At 50.5% G+C, this 26,484-nt stretch overlaps 1 protein-coding gene across 4 annotated transcripts in view; it reads right to left on the bottom strand.

The window, feature by feature from the left end:
- KIRREL3 (kirre like nephrin family adhesion molecule 3) overlaps positions 1 to 26,484 on the bottom strand; it is a 275,188-nt gene that overhangs the window by 21,333 nt on the left and 227,371 nt on the right. For 2 of the 4 annotated variants that reach the window (XM_071768845.1, XM_071768847.1), the window contains exons 5-7: positions 16,096 to 16,253; positions 13,857 to 14,010; positions 7,677 to 7,782 (exon numbers count right to left, since the gene is read on the bottom strand). In XM_071768845.1, coding sequence (XP_071624946.1) covers positions 7,677 to 7,782; positions 13,857 to 14,010; positions 16,096 to 16,253 — 418 coding nt within the window. The remainder of the gene's footprint in view (positions 1 to 7,676; positions 7,783 to 13,856; positions 14,011 to 16,095; positions 16,254 to 26,484) is intronic. The other 2 variants (XM_071768846.1, XM_071768848.1) reach the window with 1 other exon arrangement.

The following is a 26,484-nucleotide window of genomic DNA, read 5'->3' as shown; positions in this document are numbered from 1 at the left end:
CTTAGCATATTTTAAGCAGTTTGAGATGACTTCAAGGCTCTTTTTTTTTTTTATTTTTCTTTTTTCTTTCTTTTTTTTTTTTTTTAACTAAACATTGAGATCCCTCTGAACCAAGTGGCAGTAAAGAGAAAATATAACAGAGGGATTGAAGGAGAGAAAGGAAAAAAACCCCTGTGATCCAGCTTGGGATCATCAAGGAACACATCTCAAGGGATCTTCCCTGTGGGATGTACCCATAACCCTTCCAAAAACTCTTTCCTGATTTTATGTGGAGGTTACAGGAGCAGGAGCAGGAGGCATCTCAGCTGCCTCAAAGTCCAAGCACTCACTGCTGTATCCATCAGGGGCAGCAGGAGAGGAGGAGCTGAGTGCTGGGTGTCTTTTCCCCTGCTTCTCCCCCTTTTTACATTTTCAATTTAGTCACAGCATCTCTAATTTAGATCTGAAGCCACCTTATGAGACTGGAAGGGAACGATACAGAAGAAAGATGAGGGGGAGAAGAAAAAAAAAAAAACCAACCCGCCAGTAATCTTGTAAAAGTCAGTTTTGAAAAATCAATTTTCTTCTGTGACAAGATTTGCTTAAGGCTTTTCATTCTGTGAAATCAGCCCATCATCCTGTGGGAATGCATGAAGGAAGTGGCAAGTGTGGTTTGGAATAATTCAGATTAAAGACTGCTAAATGAGGCTGGAGAAGCTGCCACCTCGCCTGGCAAAGCCAGAGGAGCCACGGAGACTCCTTCCCAATCACCTTCCCAGGAGATGGGACCACTGCAGCTGGGAAAACACAACCCTGGGATCTCTCTGGGTCTTTTGGGTGTTGGAAAGCAGCTTGGGAGGTCCTTGCAAAGATGTGGGTGCAAAGCTTGCTGTGGGGACAGCTGGGGTGCCAGTGCTGGGAACCTCCAAAGCCTCCTGAGGATCCCAGCTCCTGCCTGATGGGACACTGATGCTCCTGGAAGGGATGGGGGTGATCACCACCATGCTGCACCCTGGGTTCTGGGGAGCCCTCCTGAAACCCTTTACTGGAGAGGTTCCCCCCAGCACTGTGACTTGGGGTGGTTGCTTCATCCTGGGTTTCATTTGGGACCTTTAATCATTAATCAGGAGAGGTGCTCAGGAGTACAAAGAGCTTTCCTTATCTACACTTCCCCCTTTATATTTTCCCTTTCCAGCCTCCACACTCCCTCCTAACTACTTGGAGCTGCCTCCCAACATCTCCCATCCACTTATTCCCAACAAACCAGGGAGTGGGAAAACAAATCCCCCCCTCCTCACCCTTCTGTGAGCCACTGGAAGATCCTCCAGCCTCTTCTCTTGGTCTCACCAGGAGCTGTGTTCTTCCACGGACCCCCTGGGAGCCCAGCCTCACTCCCCAGAGGTTTCTGTGCCTTTTATTTGAATTTTTTTTTTTTTTTTAAAGCCTGCCTTTGCCTTTCTGCCTGCCACCCAGCCCAGCTTCTCTCCCTGTCAGAGGGAGCTGGCAGATGGGGCTGATGCCTCATGAAAGAGATCTGAAGAATTAATTTCCTGATTTTTTTTTTTTTTTCCCCAGCTTTTCATTTTCACTTCAGAGCAAAGGTCCAGTTGTGTGTGAGGAAGCTACAAAGACAAACCCAGGCAGGAAAACAGACAGGCAGGAAAAATGTTCCAGTGCCGATAACTTGAGACCTCTGTGTGCTTTGCATTCATCCCAGCTCCTGCTTCAGCTGCATTTTGCTATGTCCATAAATTAGATTTATGCTGTTGCTGCTGTGAAATGCCTCTGGGCCCCTTCCCCTGTCTGAGTTGGGCTGTGGGAGGCAGAGGAGGAGGTGACAGCCCTGCCAAGGGACAGCGTGGGGCCAAGCAGCATCCTGGGCAAGCAGCAGACTTGGCCATGGGAGGAGGAGGAGGGAGCAGATGGGAGGTAGGAAGGCAGCAAAGCCAAGGAGCCCCTGCACACTGGGGTAAATCAGCACTTGCCCCAAGATGGACTGAAGGAGGGAGATGGTTCTGGGGGAGAGCAGGTCCTAAGGATGCCACGAAATGGCTGTGAACCAAAGCAACTCTCCCAGCTGAGGCTGTGAGGATGCCTGGACCAGAACTCTGCTGAGCTGCTCCTCACATCATCTCCCTGATGCCTCCTGGAACCCCCAAGGCTCTGCAGGACCACATGGGGATGCCCCAGGTCCCCTCACAGACCCCAGTGGAGATGTTCTGGTGTTTTGCCACCAGAGCACCCTTAGATGGAGCCCCTACCATCAAAACCAAACTACCACTTGACCATCAAAAGTTACCAATAAATTCCTGCACCAGCTTCCCACAAGCCAAGAATCCCTCCTGACCTTTCCAGATGTGAGATTTGCGAAAATACTCTGCAGCAGCAGAAAGGAAGAGAGGCACGGACAGCTTGGGTGTCATAGAGAGAATTAAAAATTTCAAATATGCCTTCAGAGTGATGGGCAGAGGGGTGGTGAACATGCAGAAGGGTGGCTGACCAAGGGAAGGAGCTGTGGAAGCCTGGCTGGAAGAGAGATCTGCCAGTGCCTGGGGTGATACCTCCTTCTGCTCAACAGTCCTGGCAGCAGGAAACAATTCCAAAGGTGTTTCCTTCCCTAAGATCTGAATTCCTCAGCTCTATAGATGAAGAACATTGTGCTCTCATTGTGATCAGCAGGAATAGGATGTACCCCCCTATCATTGCCTGGAGATGGTGTTTGATTCCCATCATCCTGCTTTGGATACAGCCCTCTGGCATGGGGCATCCCATCAAAACATATTTGGTCCCTGGGGAGTGAGTGTGAGGAATTAGGGACTTGCTGATCTTCCCTATGATCTTCCTCCTCTGCTACAACCACACTCCTGGGGCTGGGGCTGCCTCTTTCCTATCTAGGGGATCTGTTTGGGAGAAGTTGGGTCCCTGTGTTTGTCCCATGACTGATGATGGACAGCCTGGCCAGGACCCTGCCACCTGGGAAGCTGCAGTTCACCCAGCTGGTTGATGCAGGAAGATCTTCACTGTTTGGGCAGGGGGAGCTTGCTTGGACAACACAAAATGCCACCTCCTGCTGCTGCAGGATGGGGATGGAATGGGCCCAGCACCACCCCCTGAGGGGCAGCTAAATAAATTCTGCTCAGACTCCTCCAATGGCTTCAAAGTGGAAGAAGGGAGATTTAGGTTGGACTTTGGGAAGAAATTCTTTGGGGTGAGGGTGCTGAGCCCCAGGTTGCCCCCAGAAGCTGTGGCTGCCCCATTCCTGGAAGTGTTGAAGGTTGGATGCAGCTTGGAGCACCCTGGGCTGGGGGAGGGGTCCCTGACCATGGCAGGGGTGGGTCTGGATGATCTTTAAGGTCCCTTCAACTCAACCCAGTCTGTGAGTGTGATCCTGACCTCTGCTTCTGGAGCTTCTGGCCCACACAGTTATGAGGAGCTGTGATCTTTATTCCCAAATGCCTTGCAGCATCCAGGGACAGCTTTCTCTTCCCCCTTCACCTGTCTGTCTGTCAGTCCCACACTTGTTTTGGAAGCAGAGCAGTCCCCCAGATCTGTGCCCAATGCTCAAGATGTGTGTGTCCCCTGTGACCACAGAGATAGCATCATTTGCTCTGCCAGCCCTGGGGTGAGAGCTCTGTGTCAGGGTGAGCCATGGGTGGGTGCTCAGCCTGCACCAAATCCCCAGCACTCTGCAGAAATAATCATCCCCAGAGCAGCCCCAGAGGCTGAGGGACTCTGCCTCTTGAAATATTAAACTTGCCCATTTTCTTCTGCCACTTTAAAGATTCCCTTTCTTACCACCAGTAACAAATAAGAACGGCAAAAAAAACTCAACCAACCAAATGGAAAAAAAAAGCAAACAAAAAACACCCCACAGACACAGAACAGACATCAAAAGCCCCGAAAAAATTGGCAAATAGAGAGATCTGAAGTGAGCAAAAAGGGGGTTGGTTGGGAGTCCCTTCACGTAGCCCTGGATTCTGCTGCTTCCCATTAATTTCCCCAGCCTCGCAGGTGGCAGAACAACACTGACAGCTAATTACTCTCTCCTGCTTCCCCTCTTCTTGCCCGTTGGCTCCCAGCAAAAGCAAGTCATTCAGTTCCCAAATTCCCCTGCCCAGGATCATCCACCGGGAGGTGAGGGGTTGCTGGGGGGAAGCCAGGGGGTGCAATTTCCCTGCACATGTGCTGGCTGCCACCTCTGCTCCAACCTGGCACTGTGGCTGTGTGCCTGCAAACCAGGTGTCCCCTCCCTGGGATCTCTGCAAACGAGGTGTCCCCTTCCTGGGATGTGTCCAAACCAGGTGTCCCCTCCCTGGGATGTCTGTAAACAAGGTGTCCCCTCCCTGGGATGTCTCCAAACAAGGTGTCCCCTCCCTGGGATGCTTTTTGGCCTTTCAGCCTGATGTCCATGGCACTAAAGCAGATGGGGAAGCATCCATCAGGGATGTGAAGCATGAAGGGAATATGATCCCAGGCGTGGTGTGAGACCCTACAGGCTCCATAGGATGTGTCTGCAGAGCTTGTTCAGTAATAAAACCCCTGCTGCCAGGTTTACCCCTGTGCCAAACCCCCCTGTGACACCTCTGTACCCCCAAGGTGCTTTTGGTGACACCAACCTGTCCCCTGTCCCTGTGGGACTGGCAGCCCAGGTGGCAGCATGGGTGAAGATAACCCCCTGGGGAAAAGATGCTTCTAAGGAGCTACAGCTGCTAGCAAGGGAAGAGGATTGGGATTGCAGCATCAGGGTGTCCTCAGCTGAAAAAAAGAGCAGAGGAGCCGTGTCCACAGCCAAGGACACCCCAGCCCTTCCTGCATCACCCCCCAGCACCAGGAGACACCAGGGAATTGGAAGGCAGAGGGGGTTCTGGCTTTTTGTTCTGTTAGAAAACACAACTGAGGCCAAATATTTTATGGCAACCTCTCAATGCTGACAAAAATGTCATTAATAAAGCTCCCCCCCAGAAGAGAAGAGGCAGAGCAGGAGCGGGATGGCTCTGAGGGCTCCTTTCTAACTGGGTTTTCTGTGCATTAAAAACCCACCTGTGTGTGATGGATCATGGAAGGGAGCAGGACTAAAACCTCTTCAGGAAAAAGCAGCTGCCTTGAGTTCATCAAAGCAATGTTCTCTGCAGAGGGTTTGGAGGGGAGAAAAGGAGATTTTTTTTGTCTCCTGGGAAACTGTCTTGAATTTTGCTTTTTTTTTTTTTCTTTACCCCTTCCCCCTCCTAAAGCCCCAGTGAAGAGTGTGAGGGATCTGTGCAGACTTCACGGATGCTCTGGGTGAGGTGCTTGACCTCCTTTGTTTTTTCTTAGGCAGAAAAATCCAATGCAAAACTTCTCTCACCCCTTGCAAATTGTAGCAAGGTGACACCTTGCTGGTGGACTGGAAGCAGGGCTGGCCCTGCTGAGCTGTCTGTGGATTTATGCCCAGAAAATTGGATTTATGTTGTTTAGACATTCTTCCTTTGTGGTCAGAGCTGTTTACTGACAAACACATTGGGAGGTATTAAAAAGAAACGTCGGCTCAAGTCCAGGATCTGAGGCTGAGGGAAGCCACAGGAGATGTTTTAAAGTGGTTCTCTCCCTGGGGAGAAAAACAATATCACACTTTCTCTCCACTGTTTGTTTTTAAAGGCAGAATAAGTAAATTTTCAGCAGTGAGGGGGTCCCAAGTGGCCCTGGGGATGACACTGAGCTCATATTCTGCCTTTTCACACCCCCAGGTATCTCAGCCCTGGGGCTTTCCATGCCCTGTTACCCCCCACCCATCCCTCCTTGGCCATTTATTCCCTGGCTTGGATGTCCCATGCAGGTGACAAGACACAGGGCCATGGCCTGGGGGTGGCATTTGCCACTACAGGGGACAGCAAAACCCCTGTGCTAATGAGATGGCACCAAAGACAGGAGGAGTGGGGTGGCTGGGGCAGCAAAGCATCACCCTGGCCATGCAGCCAGAGGGAGGAAGGAGCAAACCCAGATGGGAACCTTCAAGGTGGATCCTCCGATCAGCCCCAGGTGGGTTCAGGGGTGATGTGAAAGGATCAGGTCTGATGCCTTTGGAGCAGAAATTGTGCCTGGCTCCTGCCACCACCTGGTGCCTTGACCAAAGGTGGTGGTTTTGCTGTCAGCTGCACCAGAATCAATCCCAGCCACCTGGGTCAGATTAGAACCTTATTGTCTTGGGCCCAGATTGCCACCTCCTTCATTCTCCTCCAAACTGTAAATATGAAACCAGGGCTTTTTGTGTGTTTGACATTAATTGACTTCTCAAATTAATAACTCTGCTGTGTACCTGGGAAGGCAATTACTGTTTGTTGTGCTGATCAGAGATACCCAGCCAGGGGGAACCATCCCTACCAGCACACTCCATTGCAGTAATGAAGCTGTGGGAGGCAGGTCATGGAAACCTGTCCCTGGAGGGGCCTTTTCCATTATTGCCAACCAAGGCTGGTGCAGGAACACAACTGATCACAGGGCCTGAGAGCTCCTGACCTGGAGGCAGGAGTGCTGAGTGATGGATGGGGGAACCTTCCTGCTGGGAAATGTTCCTATGCTGGCTCAGGAATGAGGTTTCCTCACCAGAAGCTGGAGCTCCTCTCCTTCTCTTCTCCCTTCTCCCTTCTCCCTTCTCCCTTCTCCCTTCTCCCTTCTCCCTTCTCCCTTGTCCCTTTCTCCTTTCTCCTTTCTCCTTTCTCCTTCTCCTTCTCCTTCTCCTTCTCCTCTCACAAAGGATGCTGACAACCCAACCTGCTTTCCATACCCCTATTTTATCAGCTTAGACTGAGAATCTCTTAGAGACAAGTGATGCTCTCTAGTTCCAGCTGCCTCTATCCCCACCTCCAAGAGTCCAGGGCTGGGTGCAGAGCTTCCTGCTCCCCTTCTGCAGCCACTGGGACCAACTGGGTGAAACACAGGTAAAAATGAGTGGGTTTCAGCCACCTGCTCATCAGTCTCTGCCATACCTTGGTGACTTGTGATCCTGGGAGGACTGAGGCTGCCTTGGTGCAGGGGTGCAAGGAGGGAGCCCCAGGCACCTGCCCATCCCCACTGGTGCAACTTCTGAGGCCCTTTGGTGGCCTCACCAGTGCCAAATGAGCCCCCCAACTGGTGCTGTCCTGCTCCTGCTCACTTGGAGCAAGGGTTGGAGATCCCATGGGGGGGGATAAGGGTTACACAGAGCTTGAGGGTTACACGGAGAGGGTGAAGGAGCTGGATTGCGCAACCCATAAAAGAGTGAGCCCACAAAAACTTAAATAAAAAGGAATTTTCCCAGGATAGCCTTTGCATCCAGCATGCTTTGCTCATGATGTCCCCAAACAGATGGCTCTGCCAGCTTGGTGCCAAGCCTCCTCACCACTCCAAGGCACCAATGGAGCTGCCCCAGGACCTGCTGCATGCAGCAAACCATCCCCTAAGGGCTGGCAGAGAGGCAAGGGGAGAGCAAGGGATGTGTAACAGCATCAGCCAGGCAGGAGCAGAGCCAGGGAGAGGGAGCAGTGGGGATGATGGGGAGAGGACCAGGCCATGGCAGCAGAGGACAGCAGAGATCAAGGGCGTGAGCTTCAGTGGCCACCAAGCCACCTGGGATGGCCACGAGAAACCATGGGCAGAGCCACTCCTGGGTCACCTGGATGAAAGGACTTTGAGCAGTGAGGAGGGGACAGAGGGAGCTGAGTGGTGCTGCTGGGTCACCTCACCTGTACTGGGTGACAGCTGGGTTGGCCTTGGCAGAGCAGTGGAATTTCACAGTGTTATCCTCTAGGACAGGCTGTGGCTCCACGGACAAGTTCACCAGGGGTGGGTCTGAAAGGAGAGAGAGACACAAAGAGATGAGCACCCCAAAAGCAGAGCCCTGCATCCCCTGGCCTGCTGCCTGACAGCCTTCTGGGTCTGAAAAAGCAAAACTGGGTGTTAAGAAAACACAGAAAAAGCCCTGAGGCTCCTCAACATGAACATTTAGGGCTCTGCAAGGCAGGTGGGTGTCAGCAGGGTGCTCTGGGAGGGTGTCAGATCAGACAGAGCAGGAGCCACTCCACATCCCCCCATGGAACATTTCACTTCAACATAGCTCTGATTCCCCTTCCAGGAAATCACTTGGAAAAGCTCCCATTTCATATCCTGCTGGGTAATGATGATCTTTTGTCTCTGGGCTAACTTGAAAGTGGCATTGCTGCTCTTCCATCAGCCTGATCAGCCCTGCCAAGTCCCTCTTGGTGTCCCCAGCCTCTGTTCTGCCAACTGGTGCTGGGCTTCACTTCTCCTTCTTACCTGTTAAGCAGCTAAATGCTTTGGTGGCAAACAAAATGTAGAGGAGAACGATTAAAACATGGGAGAAAAGGACAGGTTGCCATGTTTAGATGAGGAATATGAAGATCCAGAGTTGTTTTAAGTTTTCATGCTGTCTGAGAGGATGCAGCTTTTGGATTTCAGGATGGGACCTGATGTATGGGGAGAAGCAGAAAGAAATGGCCTCATGGAGAGGTTTTCTGAGTGCCTGATAAACCAGTTGTGCCCTTGGAGACTGCTCTGAAGTGGTGGAGAGGAGCTGAGCCCAGCTCCTGGGTCCAGCTAATGGGTCCTCCTGCCCTGGGAGTGGGAGTCTGAGATAGCAGGGCTGGAGGTGCCCTGAGGGACCTGATTCAGTGCCTTAGGGACATGGGTCAGGGGCTTGGGGACACAGTTTGGTGGTGGACTTGGCAGTGCTGGGTGAACTTGGTGATCCTGAAGGCCCTTCCCAACCTACACCTGGGATGCTCCATTTGCTGGTCGGATGCTGAGGAGCCCTGAATCCCAGGCAAGCTCCAAGAGTGTCAGCATCCTCCATAGAGCTGGAAGCTTCCCTGCCAGCTTCTCCCTGCCCCAGCTTCCTCCACCCTGACTCATCAGTCAGGGCTCTGCTGGAAAGTCCTGGACCCCTGGGAACTGCTCAGAGCCTTTTCCCAGGCATGGCCCTGGGATGGGAGAACATCTTGGCTGCCACCTCTTCTGCTGTCATTTTGCAAATGGGTGAAACCTCCTGGCTGTGAGGAGCTGTGGTGGGCAAAGGCAGGACTCCAGGTGAAGGGAATAATGGGAATAATGGAGGGAATAATCTTATTCCAACCTCTCCCTCCCAGGCATGGCGTGGGCTGAGATCATTTTGCAGCAAGGTTGAGGATGGAGCCTTGGAGATGGCCTGGGCAGTGACCTTGGAGACCAACAGCATGGGGCCTCCTCCTCCTCTTCCTCCTCCTCATCCTCCTCCTCCTCATCCTCCTGATCTTCCTCATCCTCCTCCTTATCCTCCTCTTCCTCCTTCTCCTCCTCCTTCTCTTCCTCCTCCTCCTCCTCATCCTCATCCTCCTCATCCTTCTCCTCATCCTCCTCATCCTCCTCCTCATCCTCCTCCTCTTGCTGGGAGCCAAGGCACTTGCCTCCATCCTCCTCCTCCTCCACAGGGAAATGCTGATGAGGGGACAAATTACAGGTATTTTCAATTTCCCCTAATCTCAGCTGAAAATGTGCAATGGGAATGACAATAAAGAGGGGTGCAGTTGGGAATACAAATGAGCTCCCCCCAAAGGAAGAGCCCGGAGCTATCCAGTGGGCTCCTAATTCATTTGCAGGCAGGGTGAGACTTGCCTATTGTTAGCCAACAACAGCTCATCACCTGCTTTTGTTAAATATGAATCATGCTTCTCTTTAAGGAGCTTCCCCATTGTTTGATGGGTTAGGAGCTGTGCTTGCCATTTGTTGAGGAGCCTCTTTGTATTAAAATGAGCCTGGCTCCCTCCTGCACTCAAACTAGAAAAAAAAAAACAACAAGAAAACCCAACAAAACCCCAACAGATTAAAAAAGGGACACACACACACAAAAAAAGCGCCAAGGCAATGAATTAAAAGTCTTTGATCTTTTCACAAATGGGATTGGGGTTTTCTAACAGCGTGGGGGTCCGGTGTGTGAGGATGTTTTGGGGTTTTTTAGAGGAAATTAAAAAAAAAAAAAAAAGAGAGAGAGAGAGGAAAAAAAAAAAAAAAAAAAAAAGAGACAAATTGTAACTCATCAGGATGTAGTTCCACTCGCTTACAATTATAATTCCTGCCTGGCTTCTTGTAATTAATTTGAATGATGGAATCAGATAGAGCCAGCCCACAGGCAGCTGGGGGGACAGCGTGCATGCAAATGCTGCCATGTTTAGGTTGGATATTGGGAACAATTTCTTCCCTGAAAGAGTTGTCAGGCCCTGTCCCAGGCTTCGCAGGGCAGGGCTGGAGTCCCCATCCCTGATGGAGTGTCAGAGCCCTGGGGATGTGGTGCTGAGGGACACGGTGGCCTTGGCAGATGTGGTGGTCTTAAAGGTCTTTTCCAACCAAAATAACTTTAGGATTTTCATGAACCAGGTACCCCTGGAGCATGCTCAGACTGGGGCACCAGCATCCCTCCCCACCAGCTGTGAGGGAGATGAGCAAACCCCTCAGCTCCCCCTGTTCTCCATCAGCACCTGGAAAATGAGTGCTGGGGTCTGGGGCTCAGCTCCATGGGCTGCAGGTACCATGCTCAGGGACCTGTCCCTCCTGACCCCCAGACAAGCCCTTCCAAACCTCCACCCTGAACCCAAAAGCATCTTTTTGGGGCCAGATGAGGAGGAACAAGAAGCTGGAAAATGCCTCTGGGCTTTCCCACAGATCACAAAAGGGAATAAAATACTCGGATGCTCCAAGGAGAAACGTGTTCCAGCCCTGCTCCACTTGCTTCCTCCTTCTCCCACCTCCTGCAAAAAATCCAGATGCACTCGAGCACCTTCTTGCCATGAAAAACAAACAAACAAAAAAAAAGGTGTAAAAATGAACAACTGCTGAGAGGCTTGGAGCAAATGGCTTTGGATAAGCAATAACCCTGCTCCTCCCCATCCCGGCGCGCCCAGAGAGCCACCGGGCCTGGCAGTATAAATAGTTTATGGCATATCAAACTATTAAACATGATTTTAATCCCACTTGTGATGTTCGGTGCATAACTCACAGGAGGCTGACTTTGATGTGGCTGCTGGAACGGAAATCACATCCAACAGATGTTCCAGCTGGAGTCACTTAGTGTTTCCATTACAGACCCTGCTCTGGGGTTTTCTTTTTTTTTTTTTTTTTTCCCTCAATTCCCTTCCCCCCCACTCCCCTCCCCTTTTTTTTTTTATTTTTTATTTCTTTGTTAGTATTTTATTACTCAGCTATTTCATGGCTGCTGAGATGGTCAGGCAGTGCCTGCAGGGGATTGATGGGAGCCAAACCTCACCTTTGGGAGATTCTCTGCCCCGGGTAGGAGATCATCCCCCCTGCTGCCTCTGAGGGGTTTGGGTCTTCTTCTGAGTTGCAGAAGGAAAGGAAAGCAGGAGGATTGATCTCCCAGGCTGAGGCTTCCTGGAAGGGATTATTTTTGGTTCCCTGGGATTATTTTGCAAGAGATGTGTGGGTTCCAGGGTGAAATAAGAGGAAGGGAGAGCCCAGACCTGGTCCCCACCTCTTTATCCTTGAAGAAGCCATTTCTTTTTTCCCTTCAAGCTTCTTCTTCTCTGCCAAATGTTGGGAGATGACCCAGGGGAAGGATCTCCCCTCCTGACCAGGGTGATACAGAAGGGCACGTAGCCAGCCTTGCTCAGGATGTTTCCTCAGGAGAAATGAGTGGCCCAGAGAATTTTTTCTTCAGAAAATGTACTTTTAGCTCTTGGCAAAATGAAAGCAGCCAATTCCCTGCTGGGTTGGGACTTAAACCCAATGGCTTGTGCAGGCTGGTACATAACCACCCCATGGGAGGTTGGTTAAATCATCTTGGGCTTTTTCTGTCCTTCCATCCAGCCCTGGGAAGTTGGTATCCTCATTAGACCCCCATTAAGAACAACACACTTCTAATAGCTGGATGGGTTGTTTTTATTATTATTATTATTATTATTATTATTATTATTATTATTATTATTACTATTATTATTATTATTTCTTGCCCAACACGGAGTATTTAATGGCTCAGGGTGGAAATTGGTGTTCTTTATTGGGTTTTTCTCTTTCCAAAGCCCATCCCAGTGGCTTCAGGGATTCAGCTCACATCTCCTGCCCCTCACTGTACCCACGGTGTAACCATGTCCCCAGCTCTGTGTGGTTGATGCCAACACCCCTGTGTCCCCAGCTATTGTAACTGTTTGCTGGCTGTGAAATAACCCCCTGTTATTATCTCATTTTATCTGGCCTGTTCTGTCAGGACATGCCACCCCGTGACCCCAGAGCCTGTTAATCTTCCAGCAGTGAAAGTTGGAAGTCTTAAATAGTGATTTTTTTTTTTTTTTTTTTTTTTTTTTTTATTTTATTTTATTTTTTTTTTAGCTGGGTTTGAATTTGTTCAGTCAATTTTAATTGGGCCCTGGGAAGCAGCTGGCATGCTAATATTGAACACCCTGCATTTGCAAATTGTTGGTAAATACAGCTGCAGGGATGGTGTGTGCAAATGAAGCCTGGCTGGAGGGAGGTCAGGATGAGCCTGAGAGCAACAGCTACAGAGGGGAGGAAGAGAGAGAAACGTGGCTTAGAGAGGGAGGAAGGGTTTGGGTTTTTTTTACAGTAAAGGGTAAATGATCTGGCTCTCAGCACACAGCTGGTGACTGCCACTTCCCAGGAGGGAGCCTTCCCACTGAGGAGGCATCTCACACGTTGTTATCCCAGTGGAGAACAGTACAAAAAACTCCCTTGTAAGACTGGAAGCACGTGGGTTTGGACCAGAAATCTCAAAGGGCTTTATCTCTGCTTTTGGCTGTGTCCAGAGATGCTGCTTGCTCAGCCTGAACCCTCTGGGATCTCTCCCTGCTCCACAGAGCTGGCTCAGGGCAGGTGGCTGGGCCCCCATGTCTGATGCCCAGAAGTTACCCAGGACATAGAATCATAGAATGAGCTGGGCTGGAAAGCACCTCTGAGATCATCAAGTCCAACCCTTGATCCTCTCCCCCCGTGGTTCCCAGGCCCTGGCACTGAGTGCCACATCCAGGCTCTGCTTAAAAACCTCCAGGGATGGAGAATCCACCCCCTCCCTGGGCAGCCCATTCTAATGCCTGAGCACCCTCTCTGGAAAGAATTTTTCCTAATATCCAACCTAGCCCTCCCCTGGCAGAGCTGAAGCCCATGGCCTCTTGTCTGACTGATAGAGCCCAACCCCCCCCTGGCTCCAACCTCCTTTCAGGGAGTTGGAGAGAGTGATGAGGTCTCCCCTGAGCCTCCTCTTCTCCAGCCTCAACACCCCCAGCTCCCTCAGCCCTTCCTCACAGGACTTGTGCTGGATCCCTTCCCAGCCTCCTTGCTCTTCTCTGGACCTGCTCCAGCACCTCAATCTCCTTCCTGAGCTGAGGGGCCCAGAACTGGACACAGGACTCAAGGTGAGCACAGGGGCAGAATCCCTTCCCTGGACCTGCTGGCCACGCTGTTCCTGAGCCAGCCCAGGATGCCATTGGCCTTCTTGGCCACCTGGGCACACTGCTGGCTCCTGTTCAGCTTCCTGGCAATCCAGACTCCCAGGTCCCTTTCTGTCTGGCTGCTCTCAGCCACTCTGTCGAGACAAGAATCTGAACAGGACACAGTCAGTGACCTCCTGAGCTGCTTGGATCCCCACAAGTCTATGGGACCAGATGGGATCCCCCCAGAGGTGATGAGGGAGCTGGCAGAAGAGCTCCCCAAGCCTCTCTCCATCATTTACCAACAGTCCTGGCTCACTGGGGACATCCCAGATGATTGGAAGTTGGTGAATGTCACAGCACCAGTAAAGCCCTATCCAGGGAACCCCCCAACCCCCTGTGCCTGCTCCTGGGTGGGCTCAGCCTGATGTGGGGAGCCCCCTGTCCCCAGACCCAGCTGGGGGGCTGTGTACTCACGCTGGATATCGATGGTGACAGAGGTCTCCTTGCCACTGGGGATGGCTTTGTTGGTGGCACGGCAGACGATGCTCTCCCCATTTTCGATGTCAGAGGGGGAGATGAAAAGGGTGCTCATGATGCTCTCCCTCTTCCCATCACGGAGCAGGGTCTGCTGGGGGGGGAAAAACTGGGATGAGAAAAGGCAGATTCCTACAGGACCTGGCCAAGAGCTCAGCCCTGGCTGCTCACAGCTGGGGGGAGTCAGAAGGAACCAGCAGGGACAGAACTCCTGGGAACTGGGCACTTCACTTCCAGCCCCTGGGAATCATAGCTCCAGTGGGAAATGGCACCCATCACCCCTGGAAAGCAGGAGACAGATTGGACATCCAGCTTCTTGAACCTGCTGTCAGCTCCCCCAGGGAGTGCAAAACCTTCCTGGGCCACCTTCTCCAGCTCTGGGTGGTGACACCAGGTGCCATGAAAACCATCAGGCCCAGATGGGAAACCATCCCTGCTCTGGTTTGTCTTTTGGTGATCACCTAAACCTGCTCTGCCCGCAGTGGTAAGGATGCTGCCCTGGGCTTGCTTTATTATCCCCTTGTGTGCCCTTCCCTTGTGGAACAGCCCTACTTTCGGGGTGAGGATATGGTGGATGCTAAACCTGTGCAGATGAATTGGTTGGTGAGTTGGAAAGCCAAAGAAACAAAGAGATTCCCACTCAGTAGAAAAGGTTGCAGGGTGATGGGGGTTTTTTTTAAAGGTAGTTTTTCTTCTTTAATAGGCTCAGGCTAAGACAACCCCCAAATTGCTCAAGTTAAGGTGCCTTGGGCATGTCCTGGACTGCAGTGTCTAAGGTGACCATGCTGGTGCTGCCTGACCACCTGGTTCTGGAGCATCCTTTTTCCCTGCTCATGGCAGGGATGTGTTTGTGGAAGGGCCTCATGGTGAAAGTCAGGAGAAAGTGAGGTTTGTGAGGAGGGGAGAATACAGGACAGGACTTCTTCCTTCCCATCCCTGACCCCTGCTTCCAATGCCATGGAGGTATCTGCCCTGCATGGGGGGTGGGACATGAAAAGCTTAGCTTGGGAGGTTCTTTTTGCTCTTCTTGTTGTTGCTGGAAAGATTGAAAAACAAAAGGGGAGCATTCTGGAGCATCCTTCCTTCTCTGCTTGGGGACCTGAAAGGAAGAGGGCTCAACTGTGAGCAGTCTGCAGTGGAAAAGAAGGCTTTGGGGTGAAGGAAACAAGTTATAAGCAGCTGCATGTCAATGGCCTGATGCTTAATTAATTCCACTTGATTGGAGGGAGAGGTCAGTTCTCCCTGGCTTTAATTAATGCTGCCTCTTGCACTCCAGGCAGGGGGATGGGATCATTTCCCCCCTCTTTTTTCCACCCATCAGCTACCAAGGAGGCAGCTCAGCTTCTGCTGGGGGACCAAGTGTCCTCTGGGGGGTGAAAGGGAGGAGGCCAGGAAGCTGCCCAAGCCCCTCTGCTTTTCCAAGCCCATAGGGATGTGCTGGAACAAGGCTGGGTGGAGACTTGACAGTGGCACCAGAGGGTTGAAATGTTTATTTAGAGGATCTGCAGGAGCTCCAAGAGGAATGGATGCCTTTGACTCCTGGCTTTGAAGTTTGCTTGCATTACAAATGGCTGCAAACTGACCCATTTTGTGCCTGGCATTTTGCTCTTTAGAGATGTTCATTAGGGATGTCAAGTGTTACTGAATCTTGAGCACTTACCAAGCATCTAAAAACAGAAGAACATGTGGGAACCCATTCTGAGCATGCTGCTGATTGCTCTTTGATGTTTTCCTTTATGACCCAATAAAGGCTTTTCCCTTTAAATTAAAAAATGCCAACAACCCTGACAATTTTTCTTGGAAAATTGCAGTTGGAGGAGGAGGAGATGAATGTCACTGCAACCACTGTTTGATCCAGAGTTTCTGCTCAGGGTGGTGTGGGGCTGCAGATGAGGGTAACACCACACCCAGGCAGGGTTTTGGGGGGAGAAGGGGGATTTTTGGGCAGCTCTAAGATGTGGCAGCCAAATTCAGGGCAGTGGTTGGGTTTCTCACAGTTTGCGGTTTGTCACTTGCATCCTCTTGTGAAGGTTTTGTGGGGTGATGCAGGGTGAGAACCTCAGCTGAAGGCAGTGGCTGAGCTGTTCTGGGGTTGTGAGAAGGGCAGTGCCAGGCCTGGAACAACTTCCTGAAGCCAAGGGAGGGCACAGTGAGTGTCCCCAGCTCCATCCTGCCTCACCTTGGAATAGGTGGCTCCGTTGATGACTTCTCCTTTCCTCAGCCAGAGGATGGAAGCTGCTGGCTTGGCATTGTCTGCATGGCAGGTCAGGTTGAGGGGGTCCCCTGCTCTCATGCTGATGACAGGTCCTCCCAAAATGACAGGGTCATCTGGAGGAACTGCAAGGAAAAAAAAAAAAAAAAGCAGAGAGAGGATAATGTCATTTGTTATCATCAAACCAACCTTCCTGGAGCAAGCTGGGGCCTGAGACTGTGACTGGTTCTGGTAGACAGAGGATGAAAGGTTTTGGGCAGCCCTGTGACTGCAATCTGGGAGGTAGAGGAGGGTGAGGAGAAGGGCAGGAGGCCTGGATTTGGTCTGTTTCTTATTGCACTCGAGGGGAAACAGCTCATTATGGGCACCAGGTTGCCAGGTGCCAGCTTTTGAAGAGGGTTCCCTTGGCAGTGTCCTGTCACTGAGAGCTGGAGGAACCCTGGAGCCCTCCCTTGCTCTGCTTTGATTTCCCCCCTGGCTTTCAGCCTTCCCCTGTGCTGCTGTCAGCTGGAAAAAAAAAAATAAAGGGAATGCAAAACTCCATGTGCTTGGGCAGATTATTCCCTCTCACCACAATGAGGCTTTTAAACATCTCCCTCTGTGAAAGCAGATTTTGCTGGGGGTGTCAAGGAGACATTTAAGATCTCAACCTTCCTTTGAAAGCTCCTCAGCCCCTGTGAGGCTGTGTCTGCATTACAGCCCTTGGGCATCTCTGTTCCTTGATGCTTCAAGGACAGGAGGGAACAGGGAAGCAGGAGCTGAGGAGCATCTGGACATGGTCCCCTCCTTGGCTGCCATCTCCAACCACCCCCAGCATGGGAAGAGATGGGAAATTTGGATGGGAAATCCTGCTAGAGGGGAGGATCTGTCCTTCCATCCTGCAGAGAGGACTTTTCATCCCTGGTCCCCTGCTTGGATCTGCTCTTCCCAGCCACAGCCTTTGGGAACCAGGGTTGGTACAGACACATTGCCCACCCCCATCCTGGCCCGTTCCAGGAGCTCTTGGGGTCCCTGCAGCATTGAGAATCCACCAGAAATGTGGAGAACACAGTGGAAATCCATCCCTCTTGCCCAAGCAGAGCTCCTGTTAGCTTCACGTAGAAAAAAATTGCTGCTCAGGAGGAGACACCAATCCTGATCCACAGCATCCTCACCCAGAGGGGAAACCTCCTGCTTTTCCCCCAAAGTGGAGCTGTTGGTTTTTTTTTTTTTAAATAAGGGATGGTTCCTTCTCCTTGAGCTGACACCACGCTGAACCATGCAAAGTGGATGTCAGAATTGGGCTCTGAAACCCCCTGCTCCTGAGCTCCCAGGGTTTTTTAGCTGCCTGAGAAATATTTTCAAAAATTCCTTGCTGGCTCCTCCAGTGCTGGGCAGGATTCAGGAGCTGGGGCAGGGATTCTGCTGGTTGGCAATTCCAAGGTGGCAGAGGCAGAGGATTAGTAGGCAAGGCAGCTGTGCTGGCTGCACACAAGGCTGCTCACACAGACATCTGCCAAACGCTGTGAGTAATGGGATTTTTCAGCTCAGTGGGTGGAACCCAGGCACTGGAGAGGATGGGGGAGGAGGGGGTGCTGGTGGGGGGAAGATTTGCTACATGGTTCCAAAATGTACTTTTTTTTTTTCAGGCTGAAAGAGTGGAGGGAAAATAAAAAAAAAGTGAGAAATCTATGGTTTGTGTTAGTTGAAATGTGAAAATGTGGGAATTTCTGCTTCGTTCTGATGCTCTTTAACAATCAAGAAAGTATTTCTTTTCACTTAAAAAAAACCCAAACCAACAAAACCTTTCACTGGAGGACTCTATGCTGTTTAACAAACCCAAGCTGATATTTTTCAATATTTTTTTTTCCCTCACTGAAGGTATTAATTAAATTTGACCTCAGCTTGAAAAATATTGGAAATTCATCTAGTGGAGCAGAGAAAAAAAAAAACAACCCCAATTCACAAGCCTTTCTCTGAAGAGCACCTTGGAATTAAATGAAGGGACTTTTTTCCAGTGGGTTGTTTAATATTCCTGACTGCTGTCCTGTCCCACTGGCTGACATCTGAAGGTTTTTTTTTGCAGTCACTGGTTTAACATCACCCCCTCAGAGCAGCCCAGCTGTCTGTGACACCTGGTGGGCATGGGACAACCTCCTGGATGGAACTGTTTGTCTTCCCTGTGCCAGAAACCTTTGTTTTCCAACCCATTTTGCTCCTCTGTAGGATCAGCAGCAAGGCTTAAGGAGATGAGGAGAAGAAAAGGGGAGAGGATGGGTCCTGGTTCCATCTTCCCAAGTAGGTGGTTACCATGGCCATGAATTATTGATGGTCCCCAGGTTCACTGAGCAGGGGACTTGGGGCTGATGAAGAGGAATCAGGGATGCAGCTCAGCAGCTCTAAACTCAGCAAAATGAAGGATGGAGATATTCCTGCCTCAAACTCCAGCCTGGGAAAGGAGGAGGGGGAGAAGACTGAAAGATAAAAAGAGAAGAAGGAGAGGCAAGGAGCTGGTAGGATGGAGCCATGATCCATTATTCATCCACTGCACTCCCAGGGTTTGGGGGTTGGTATTAAAAGGCACCACTACAGAATCCTCTCTCCTAATTTTTAATCAGGTTGCTGTGGAAGTGCTGGCCCTCCTGATTAACTCAGGGATATAAATAGGCAAATTGTTTGGGGCTGAGGGGTGGGGGGTGTATGTGTGTCTTCTTCCTGGCAGCAAAGAATATGGAGTTAACCTTTCCCTGCCTGAAAAAGAGAAGGGAAAAGAAGGGATCCAGGGTGGTTCAAGCCCAGCAGAAGGAGCCAGAGAGATGGAGGAGGTGCAGCTGCTGGTGGGGTGGGAGTCCAGACACATTCCCCCCCCCCAGGTTGCTGAAACTTTCTGGGGTGGGAGGTGAAAAGGCCCCAGCAGGAGCTCATCTGGAGAGATGAGCTCAGGATCTTCACTGGAGAGATGTTCTCTCCTGCAAAACTTTCCACAGAAACCCTCACAAAGTTCTTCCCATCAACCTCCTGCTTTTCCCGTGAAAGCAGCATTTTCAAAGTATTTTTAAAGCAGCCTTAAAGAGGCATCAATCTGATGTCCATAGCAGGATGAGTGCAGCCAGCTTGGGGTCTCTGCTCCTTGCCCTTTGGAGTGCTTTGGGAAAAGCTCATTTTCCAAGCATCAAGAAATCCAAAGGAATGTGTGCTGGCAGCTCTGGGCTGTGCAGCCAGCAGCTTCCTAAAGGAAGCTTCCCTCTTAGAGGCTTTCCTGCACCCAGACCCACCCTGGGAAGCCTTGATAAGATGATAGATCAGGGAGACCAGGCAGAATTGTTCAGAGCTGAGCTGATGCCCTGCAGAAATGAGAGATTCCTCTGCTGGCAGTGGGACAATGTTAGGGGGGAGCAGACAGAGCCTCAATTATCAACAATGTTTATTGAGATAAGGGGATCCCCTGGGCAGAAGTCAGATCCTGCAAGTGGAAAAAAAAAGAAAAAAAAAAAAAAGAAAAAAAAAAAAAAGAAAAAAAAAAGAAAAAAAAAAAAAAAGAAAAAAAAAAAAAGAAAAAAAAAAGAAGAAAAAAAAAAAAAGAAAAAAAAAAAGAAAAAAAAAGAAAAAAGAAAAAAAAAAAAGAAAAAAAAAAGAAAAAAAAAAAAAAAAAAAAGAAAAAAAAAAAAAAAAAAAAAAAAAAAGAAGCCCTCCAGGCACCAGCACTTTGTCCTAATTAAGGCCGAGTTTTGATGGTGGTGGTTTGGTGCTGGTTGCTGTGGTTGGTGCCTCCTGGTTGCCCTCTTCTTGGGAGGGAGTGAAGAGGTCAACCCCAAATGCTGTGAGCTGGGGAAGGGTCACCCAGTGCTGGGCTGGAGCAGAGCAGGGTCCTGAGCATCCCCTGGGGCTCTGGGCCTTGGAGCTGCAAGGGATGCTCAGCTGATTGGGGACTCAGCACAAATGTCCCCTGGAGGGATGAGGTCCCTTGGGTGGAGCAGCACTGATGCATTTCTTGTCCTCCCCATGGGGTCTGTGGCACTTGGGGCTTACAGCAAAGCAAATAACTGAGCAGAAGGAGGTCCTGGTGACCACAGGGTGCTACAGACCTTTGGGAGGTGTTTCTTAGCCCCAAAGCTGAGAGTCCAAGTGTGAACCCCAGCATCCCCAGTCCTCCCCAGTGCTGGGTGGGCTTTGCTGCCTCCCAGGAGACCATGAAGTCCCAAGGAGCTGATGAAGCCAAGCTGAACCAGGACACGTTTTCTCCTGTATTTTTTTTCTCCACAGCAAGGAAAGAGTGAGGAGCCCCAGGGAGGCAGCCTGGAGGGATTCAGCCAGCTCGGCTGGGACCCTCTTGAGCAGCTCCAGAGGATCTGGAAGCAAAGGCCAAGTCTTGGTGTATTCAGATGCTGCAGCAGAGCCTTATCAGAGCCTGGTTTGCCTCTTGTACATCATCATCATCATCATCATCATCACACAGGTGCTGTGGTTGGGTATCTGGGTGGCAGCTTTTGCAAGACAACCCTACAGAAAGGGTTTGTTTCCCTTTGCAGATCCCATCCCTCCTCCAGGATGGGGCATTTTGAGCCCAGGTTTGCTGGCTGACAAGATTGTTGGAAAAAAGAAGCAGGCTTCAGCTTGCCACCTCTGTGCTCTCCCTACCTTCCCAGGAAGATCCAAGCAAAGGAGCAGGCACTTGGTCTCTGCAGGCAGGTACCAGCACAATGTGGCTTTGCCAATCATTGTTAATGATGCTGAGCAAAATGAGGAGGTAATTAACTGCTGGATCAGTTCTGGTGCTCCACTTAGGACTGGTTTTCTCCACCTGCTTTCCTCACCAGCCCTGAGGATGCTCCTGAGATCTTGGAGGGGTTTGGCCAAGTTCATCCCTATCCTATCATCCAGGACAGGGATGGAGAAAGGGCTACAGAGGTGGTCCAAGGGAAAACTTCCCTAGCAGGTGGGAGCAGGAGAGCTTGGCTGCTGGAATACAGCAAAACTGAAGTCTGGGAGACTTGGCAGTGGGGAGGAAGCCAGGGAAAAAGCAGGAAAATTTGGATACTGGGGAAGAAGGAAGGTTCTCTGTTTGGTCAGGTATCTAGGATGGCTTCCCAAGAGGAGGAAAAGGGGCCTGAAAACAAAACTGCCTTTAGGATGGAGCTTACTGCATTGGATAAGAATCCCCTTACAGGGATTTTGTTCCTGGCAGTCCCTTTCCCTTTCCCCGGGGCTCTCTGCATTATCCACTCTGAAGGCAACAAATTGTGAGGGTCTAAGCCATGCAGAGCAGCTTCCAGCTCCATCACTGTGTAGCTTTTCATTTATCAGGACTTTACACATTTAGGATTCAGATTTCCAGCAGCTCTTCAGAGCTAGAAACAGCCTCTTAGGTTTTGTCCAACACTTTAAAGGCGGAGATTTCCCTGTGTCTGAGTGCTGCCAGGGGTTGGTTTTTTTTTTTCAGGGCAGCACTAAATGGAATCTGTTGAGTCTGTAGTGGGCTGAGCTCTGGAGGAAACTTTCTCCTGGGCTGCATTTGTATCTCAACCATCCTGACATCCTTGGCAGGACCCAAACCTTTGGCAGGTGAGGAGCTTGGGAAAAGGGGACACCAAGAGCAAACAGGGGCAGTCACAGGGCTGAGAGCCCCAACTCCAACTTGGAATATCCTCCTCTCCAAGCATGACCAACCAGATCTTCCCTTTGCCTCCTCCATCTGAAACCTGGAGATATTTCTGTCTGCTTAGTTCTTCTCCAAGAACCATCAGCAAGGGTGGCAGTGGCATGGGGGTCTCACACAGATCCTGTGCAATATAGACAAATAATTTGTATTTTATGGTTTTTTTTTAAGTGAACTGAGCCTGGATATCCTGAAAAAATTCTGGGTGTGCCCTCTGAAAGACGCTTGGCTGCTAGCAAATGAAGGAGGAGAGGGAAGAGATGGAGGAGAAGAGCACAGCCTGGGGAAAACATGCTTAAAAATAAATCAAAAGAAACAAGGGGAGGAAGGAGAAAATTAGTGATGAAAGTTTAAAGAGTGCAGCTCTTTCCCAGGCCTGTTTGTCTTGTGGCACATGAGTCTGTGTGCCTGGGGGGGGCTGGGTGGGTGCCACCTCCATCCATCCTCCTCCATCCCAAGTGGCCATGGTCCATCCCAAAGCATCCCACAGGGATACTTTGGCTGCAGCTCCTGGGAAACAAACATTAAGAAGCTTTGTTTGGGACACAAACTGCTGGCATTTCCTAAAACCTGCTGTTTTGGTTTTTGTTTTGTTTTTTTTACTTTCCTAATGATTTCTGTTTTCATCCATCCACCACAAGTCCCATCACTGTAATGCTCTTTGCTTTGTCAAGCTGAGGAGGGGTTTGGTGTCCCAGGTTCTTTCCTAAAGAGTGATTTAAATATTGGATTTTCATGTCACATTGGGATTAAACCCAAAGCTCAGAGCTGTGAAAGCTTTTGTGAGCCCTGTCTCTGGGCAGCACCCATTTTTTGGAGGAAACATGAGCAGGCCTGACCCAAGATAAGTGAACATTTGTATTCTACAAATGCTTTTTATAAAAGGGGAGAAGAGGAAAAAAAAAAACTTGGCAACCCCCACCAAGCTTTAATAAACATCCAGATGCTGTGCAGGCAGGCAGTTACCTGGCTGGGTATTGATTGTTCACTTGAAATATTCTCTCTGCAAAAAGTAAGAAATTCAAAATTTACTCTTCTTGTTGAAAGGGAAATAGGAGCCCAGCAAATATTTTGCCTTTCAGACTCCCAGACAAGTTGGTGTTTGGCTGGATCATCCCAAAGCCTTTGGAGGCAGCTGCTTGGTTGTGTCTGTGCTGGGCTCCCCTCAGCCTGAAGGGCATTGCTGGGGGTGATGGGGAAGGGCAGGGAAAAGCCTTGGGAGGAGGGATGGGATAGGAAGGGAGGAAAAACCATCAGCCCAGCTGGCCTGGTTACCATTCTGATAACCAAATCCATTAATGGGATCCCCTCTCACACCCCAACCTCCCAGCACGGGGAGCTGTGTACCTCAAAGAGGGGGAAACTGAGGCACGGATAGGCTGTGATCTGCTGAGCTGGAAAGGGAAGGATCAGGACACCAGGGATGAAAGGTCCAAGCACATCCCTCTCTCCCACAAGCAGCAATCCAAAGGGCCAGAGCTGGAGGGGGGGCTGGGGACACTGCCTGTCTCCTGCCTTTTCCTGGGAGTGGGGGACAGGCAGGGAAATCATCATCTCCCCAATGTAGGGCAGCACTCCCTGCTCACAGCTCCTGGGTGCTGACTGACAGATCAGAGAGTGCAGGCAAGAAACTGAATTCATTATTTTTCCCCATGTCAGATATTTTTCAGATTTTTTTTTTTTTAAAGGATTATTACTGTTCATTTAAGAAAAAAGCAAAAAGGAAAGGTTGGATGCTCTGGAGCAAACCCCAGGAGTTGGCCCCCTCCTTCAGCTGCTGCTGCTCTTAGATCTCTTCTGCAGGAAGGGATGGGAGGAATCCTGCCTGGGGGAAATTCAAAGGGCTGAGCCCTGTCAGAGCTGTGTCACCCACCCCGTTGGAGAGGTTTTCATCCGCAGAGGGCTGAGTCCTGGGCTGTGTGCTCAGAAAATTTGTGGCACTCAAGTAAATTGGAGCTATCTTCCCCCTGGATGTGTCCCCAGCACTTGGGGGACTTTTGGTCCAGGAAGAAGCAGGAAGTGCCATGAAAATGTAATATAATAATATAATATAATATAATATATAAATATAATAATATATATTATATATAAATATAATAATGAGTGGCTTGTCCTGCTGCAGGAGTGTCCTTGCAGCCAGGATCCTGCTCCAGCAACCCCAAAATACCCCCACACCCCATGTCCCAAGTGCTGAGCAATGCAAAATGAAGTGGGCTGACCCACTCAGGATGCTGGTTCCCAGATGGGGACAGGGACACATGTCCCTGGGTGGCAGAAGGAAGCCAAACTCAGCCCTTCTGGGAGGAGGGCACCATCAATCCCAGTGCTCCCAGTGCTGAGACCTGGCTGGGCTGGGGCTGGATGTGGATACCAGGCAGCAGGACAGCTCCAGCACACTCTTGCCCTTGTCTGCCTTCCTGTCCCACTCAGACTTACACAAACCTTGAGCAGATCTCTTTTTTTTTGGTAAATTATCTGAGTCTTTAAGCCCCTGTTCAGAGGGAGTCCCTGCAGGCTGCTCTCAGGTCCCTCTTTGAGGGTGTCCCCAAAGCCATGGCACAGCTCTGTCCCCATCACCAGCAGGAGAAAAACTGGGTTTTGATGGCAGGAATCCTTCCTGCTGCCTGCTTAAAGACATGACAGAAAGATCCTGGGGATGATGGCTTCAGTTTGGCTACATCTGGGTGGTTTTGCAAAGGTTTTTCTCTGTAAGGAGCACAAAGACACAGGTGGCAGCCCAGCCTTGGGGATGGAGGTGCTGGATTTAGCCCTCTAAAAATAGTGGCAGGGGTTGGGTTTGTGGGAGAAGGCCAGATGAAGGAAGACAACAAGAGAAAAAGGATTGGATTGGCTGCAGGACATGCAGAAAGGAAAGGTTTTATTTTTGGGGGAGGTACTACCTAGGGCTGCACCAGCATCTGCTCCCATGTGTTTTTTGTCTAAATAGGATATTGATTTCTTTTTCCTTTGTTTTTTACTGATGGAGTAGTTCAGAGCAATGTCTGCTTGGGTGGAATTTTATTCTTTTTTAATTAAGGAATCAATAGCAAAAAAGGCAACGAGAAGTCTAACATCTCAGTCAGGGACCCTGTGCCTCCTGGAGGCTGAGGGTGCAGCCAGGCAGCTTTGGACTGATTTGGGAGATGGGGTGAAGAAAGGCAGCAGGAACAGTCAGGTTTGTGGGATGGGACAGGACCTGTCCCATTTCAGCATCACCACCAGGAGGGCTGGACCTGCCTCCCCCTCTACTTGAGATGCTCCCAGCATCCATCCATCCATCAAACCCATCCATCCCCATCCATCCCCCCTCCATCAAAGTCCCCTTCCTGCCTCCTGAGGTTTTAATCACTTGGGTCCTGTCTGCCATGAGATGGCAGGGAGAAAGGAAAGGGAAAGAGAAGAAAGAGATGAGGAAGCACAAATCCAGTTTGTCCACGGAGCAGCCGGGGTGGGGAAGGTTTTGTTGGGAGGCTCATGGGAAACACACAAATGGTTTCAGGAATAAAAATTCCCTCTGCTGCCCTTTCCCAGCTGAAATGCTTTGCCAGCTTTGACTCACACAACAAAAATCTTCCCTCAATGGAAAAAAAAGAAGTCACCCAGGCGTGGTCCCAAAGAGGCTCCAGCTCCATCACTTTTCCTTTTCAGGCTAACTGGGCCCCAGTGAGCAGGGCAGAGGTGGAGAGAGAGGTGGAAGGGGCAGAAAATTGGGAAAAAGGAGTATCCAGGTGGTGGCTGGTGGGGAAACTCTCTGGGATCCACGAGGTCCTGGCTGGGGGAGCTGCAAAGCTCCTTCCCTCCCTGCTTTTCCCTCAACCCCTTCCAGCCCAAAGGTGCCAATTAACAAACTGCATTTTCCTTCCTCTCCTGCTCATCCTTATCCTGGAGGACTCTGGTGGGAGGGAGACCCAGGAGCAGGACCTCCTGTGAGTCCTTAGGCACTGACTGAGCCAGGCCATGAGGGCTGGCAGAGATGACCTCCTGGAGAGGCTTTTTGGAAGGGTGTTGGGGCCATCAAGTCCATGAGACAGGTTGGACATCTGTGAGCAGAGATGCCAGGACTCAGCCAGAATGGCCTTGGACACAGCTGGGTGCAAAACACCATTTGCATTTTGGTGAGAATCTGCAGTAAATGGAAATCAAAAGAACATCTGCTGCTTTTTCATTAAGCTTGTGTTGACACCAAAGGAGGGGAGGGGGACCATGGAAGGGCAGATGGAAAGGAAGGAGCTGCAGAGGCTCGGGGGGTTGGCAGGATGCTGAATTGAGCTGGTCCCAGGCTGGTGGCTCCTGCCAGGACCTCAACCAAGGAGCTGCCTCTGCCCTGAGCTCAGGTGCCCACCCCAGAGAGGGGTCAGAGAGCTGCCCACCTGCAGCCCCTTCCCACCAATGGGCTCAGAGAGCTCCTGGGGGTCCTGGGTTGCTTCGGAGAGAGGAACCCCCTTGCTCAGGGTGGCAGAGCCAGGCTGAGAACATCTGGCAGCTCACTCAGCATTACCAAATCTGTAGCAGCTGTACCCTGCTTGTCACATCATTTCTCAACTTTTCTTACAGTCCAGCTCTCAAATCCAGTTGAAGAGAGGAGGAGCAGAGCCTTTCATCACAGAAAAACCAATACGTTTCTAATCCTCAGCACTGCAAAGCTTCAGATCCTGACCTTGGGATGCTCCACCAATAACAGAGGCGAAGCATTTTGATTTTCACTCCAAATTCCCTCACTT

Source organism: Heliangelus exortis, chromosome 26, assembly GCF_036169615.1.
Source record: "Heliangelus exortis chromosome 26, bHelExo1.hap1, whole genome shotgun sequence".
In the NCBI taxonomy this organism is placed as follows: Eukaryota; Metazoa; Chordata; class Aves; order Apodiformes; family Trochilidae; genus Heliangelus; species Heliangelus exortis.
Note: the sequence above shows the minus strand (reverse complement) of the source record. Positions and strands in the feature narration are given on the sequence as shown.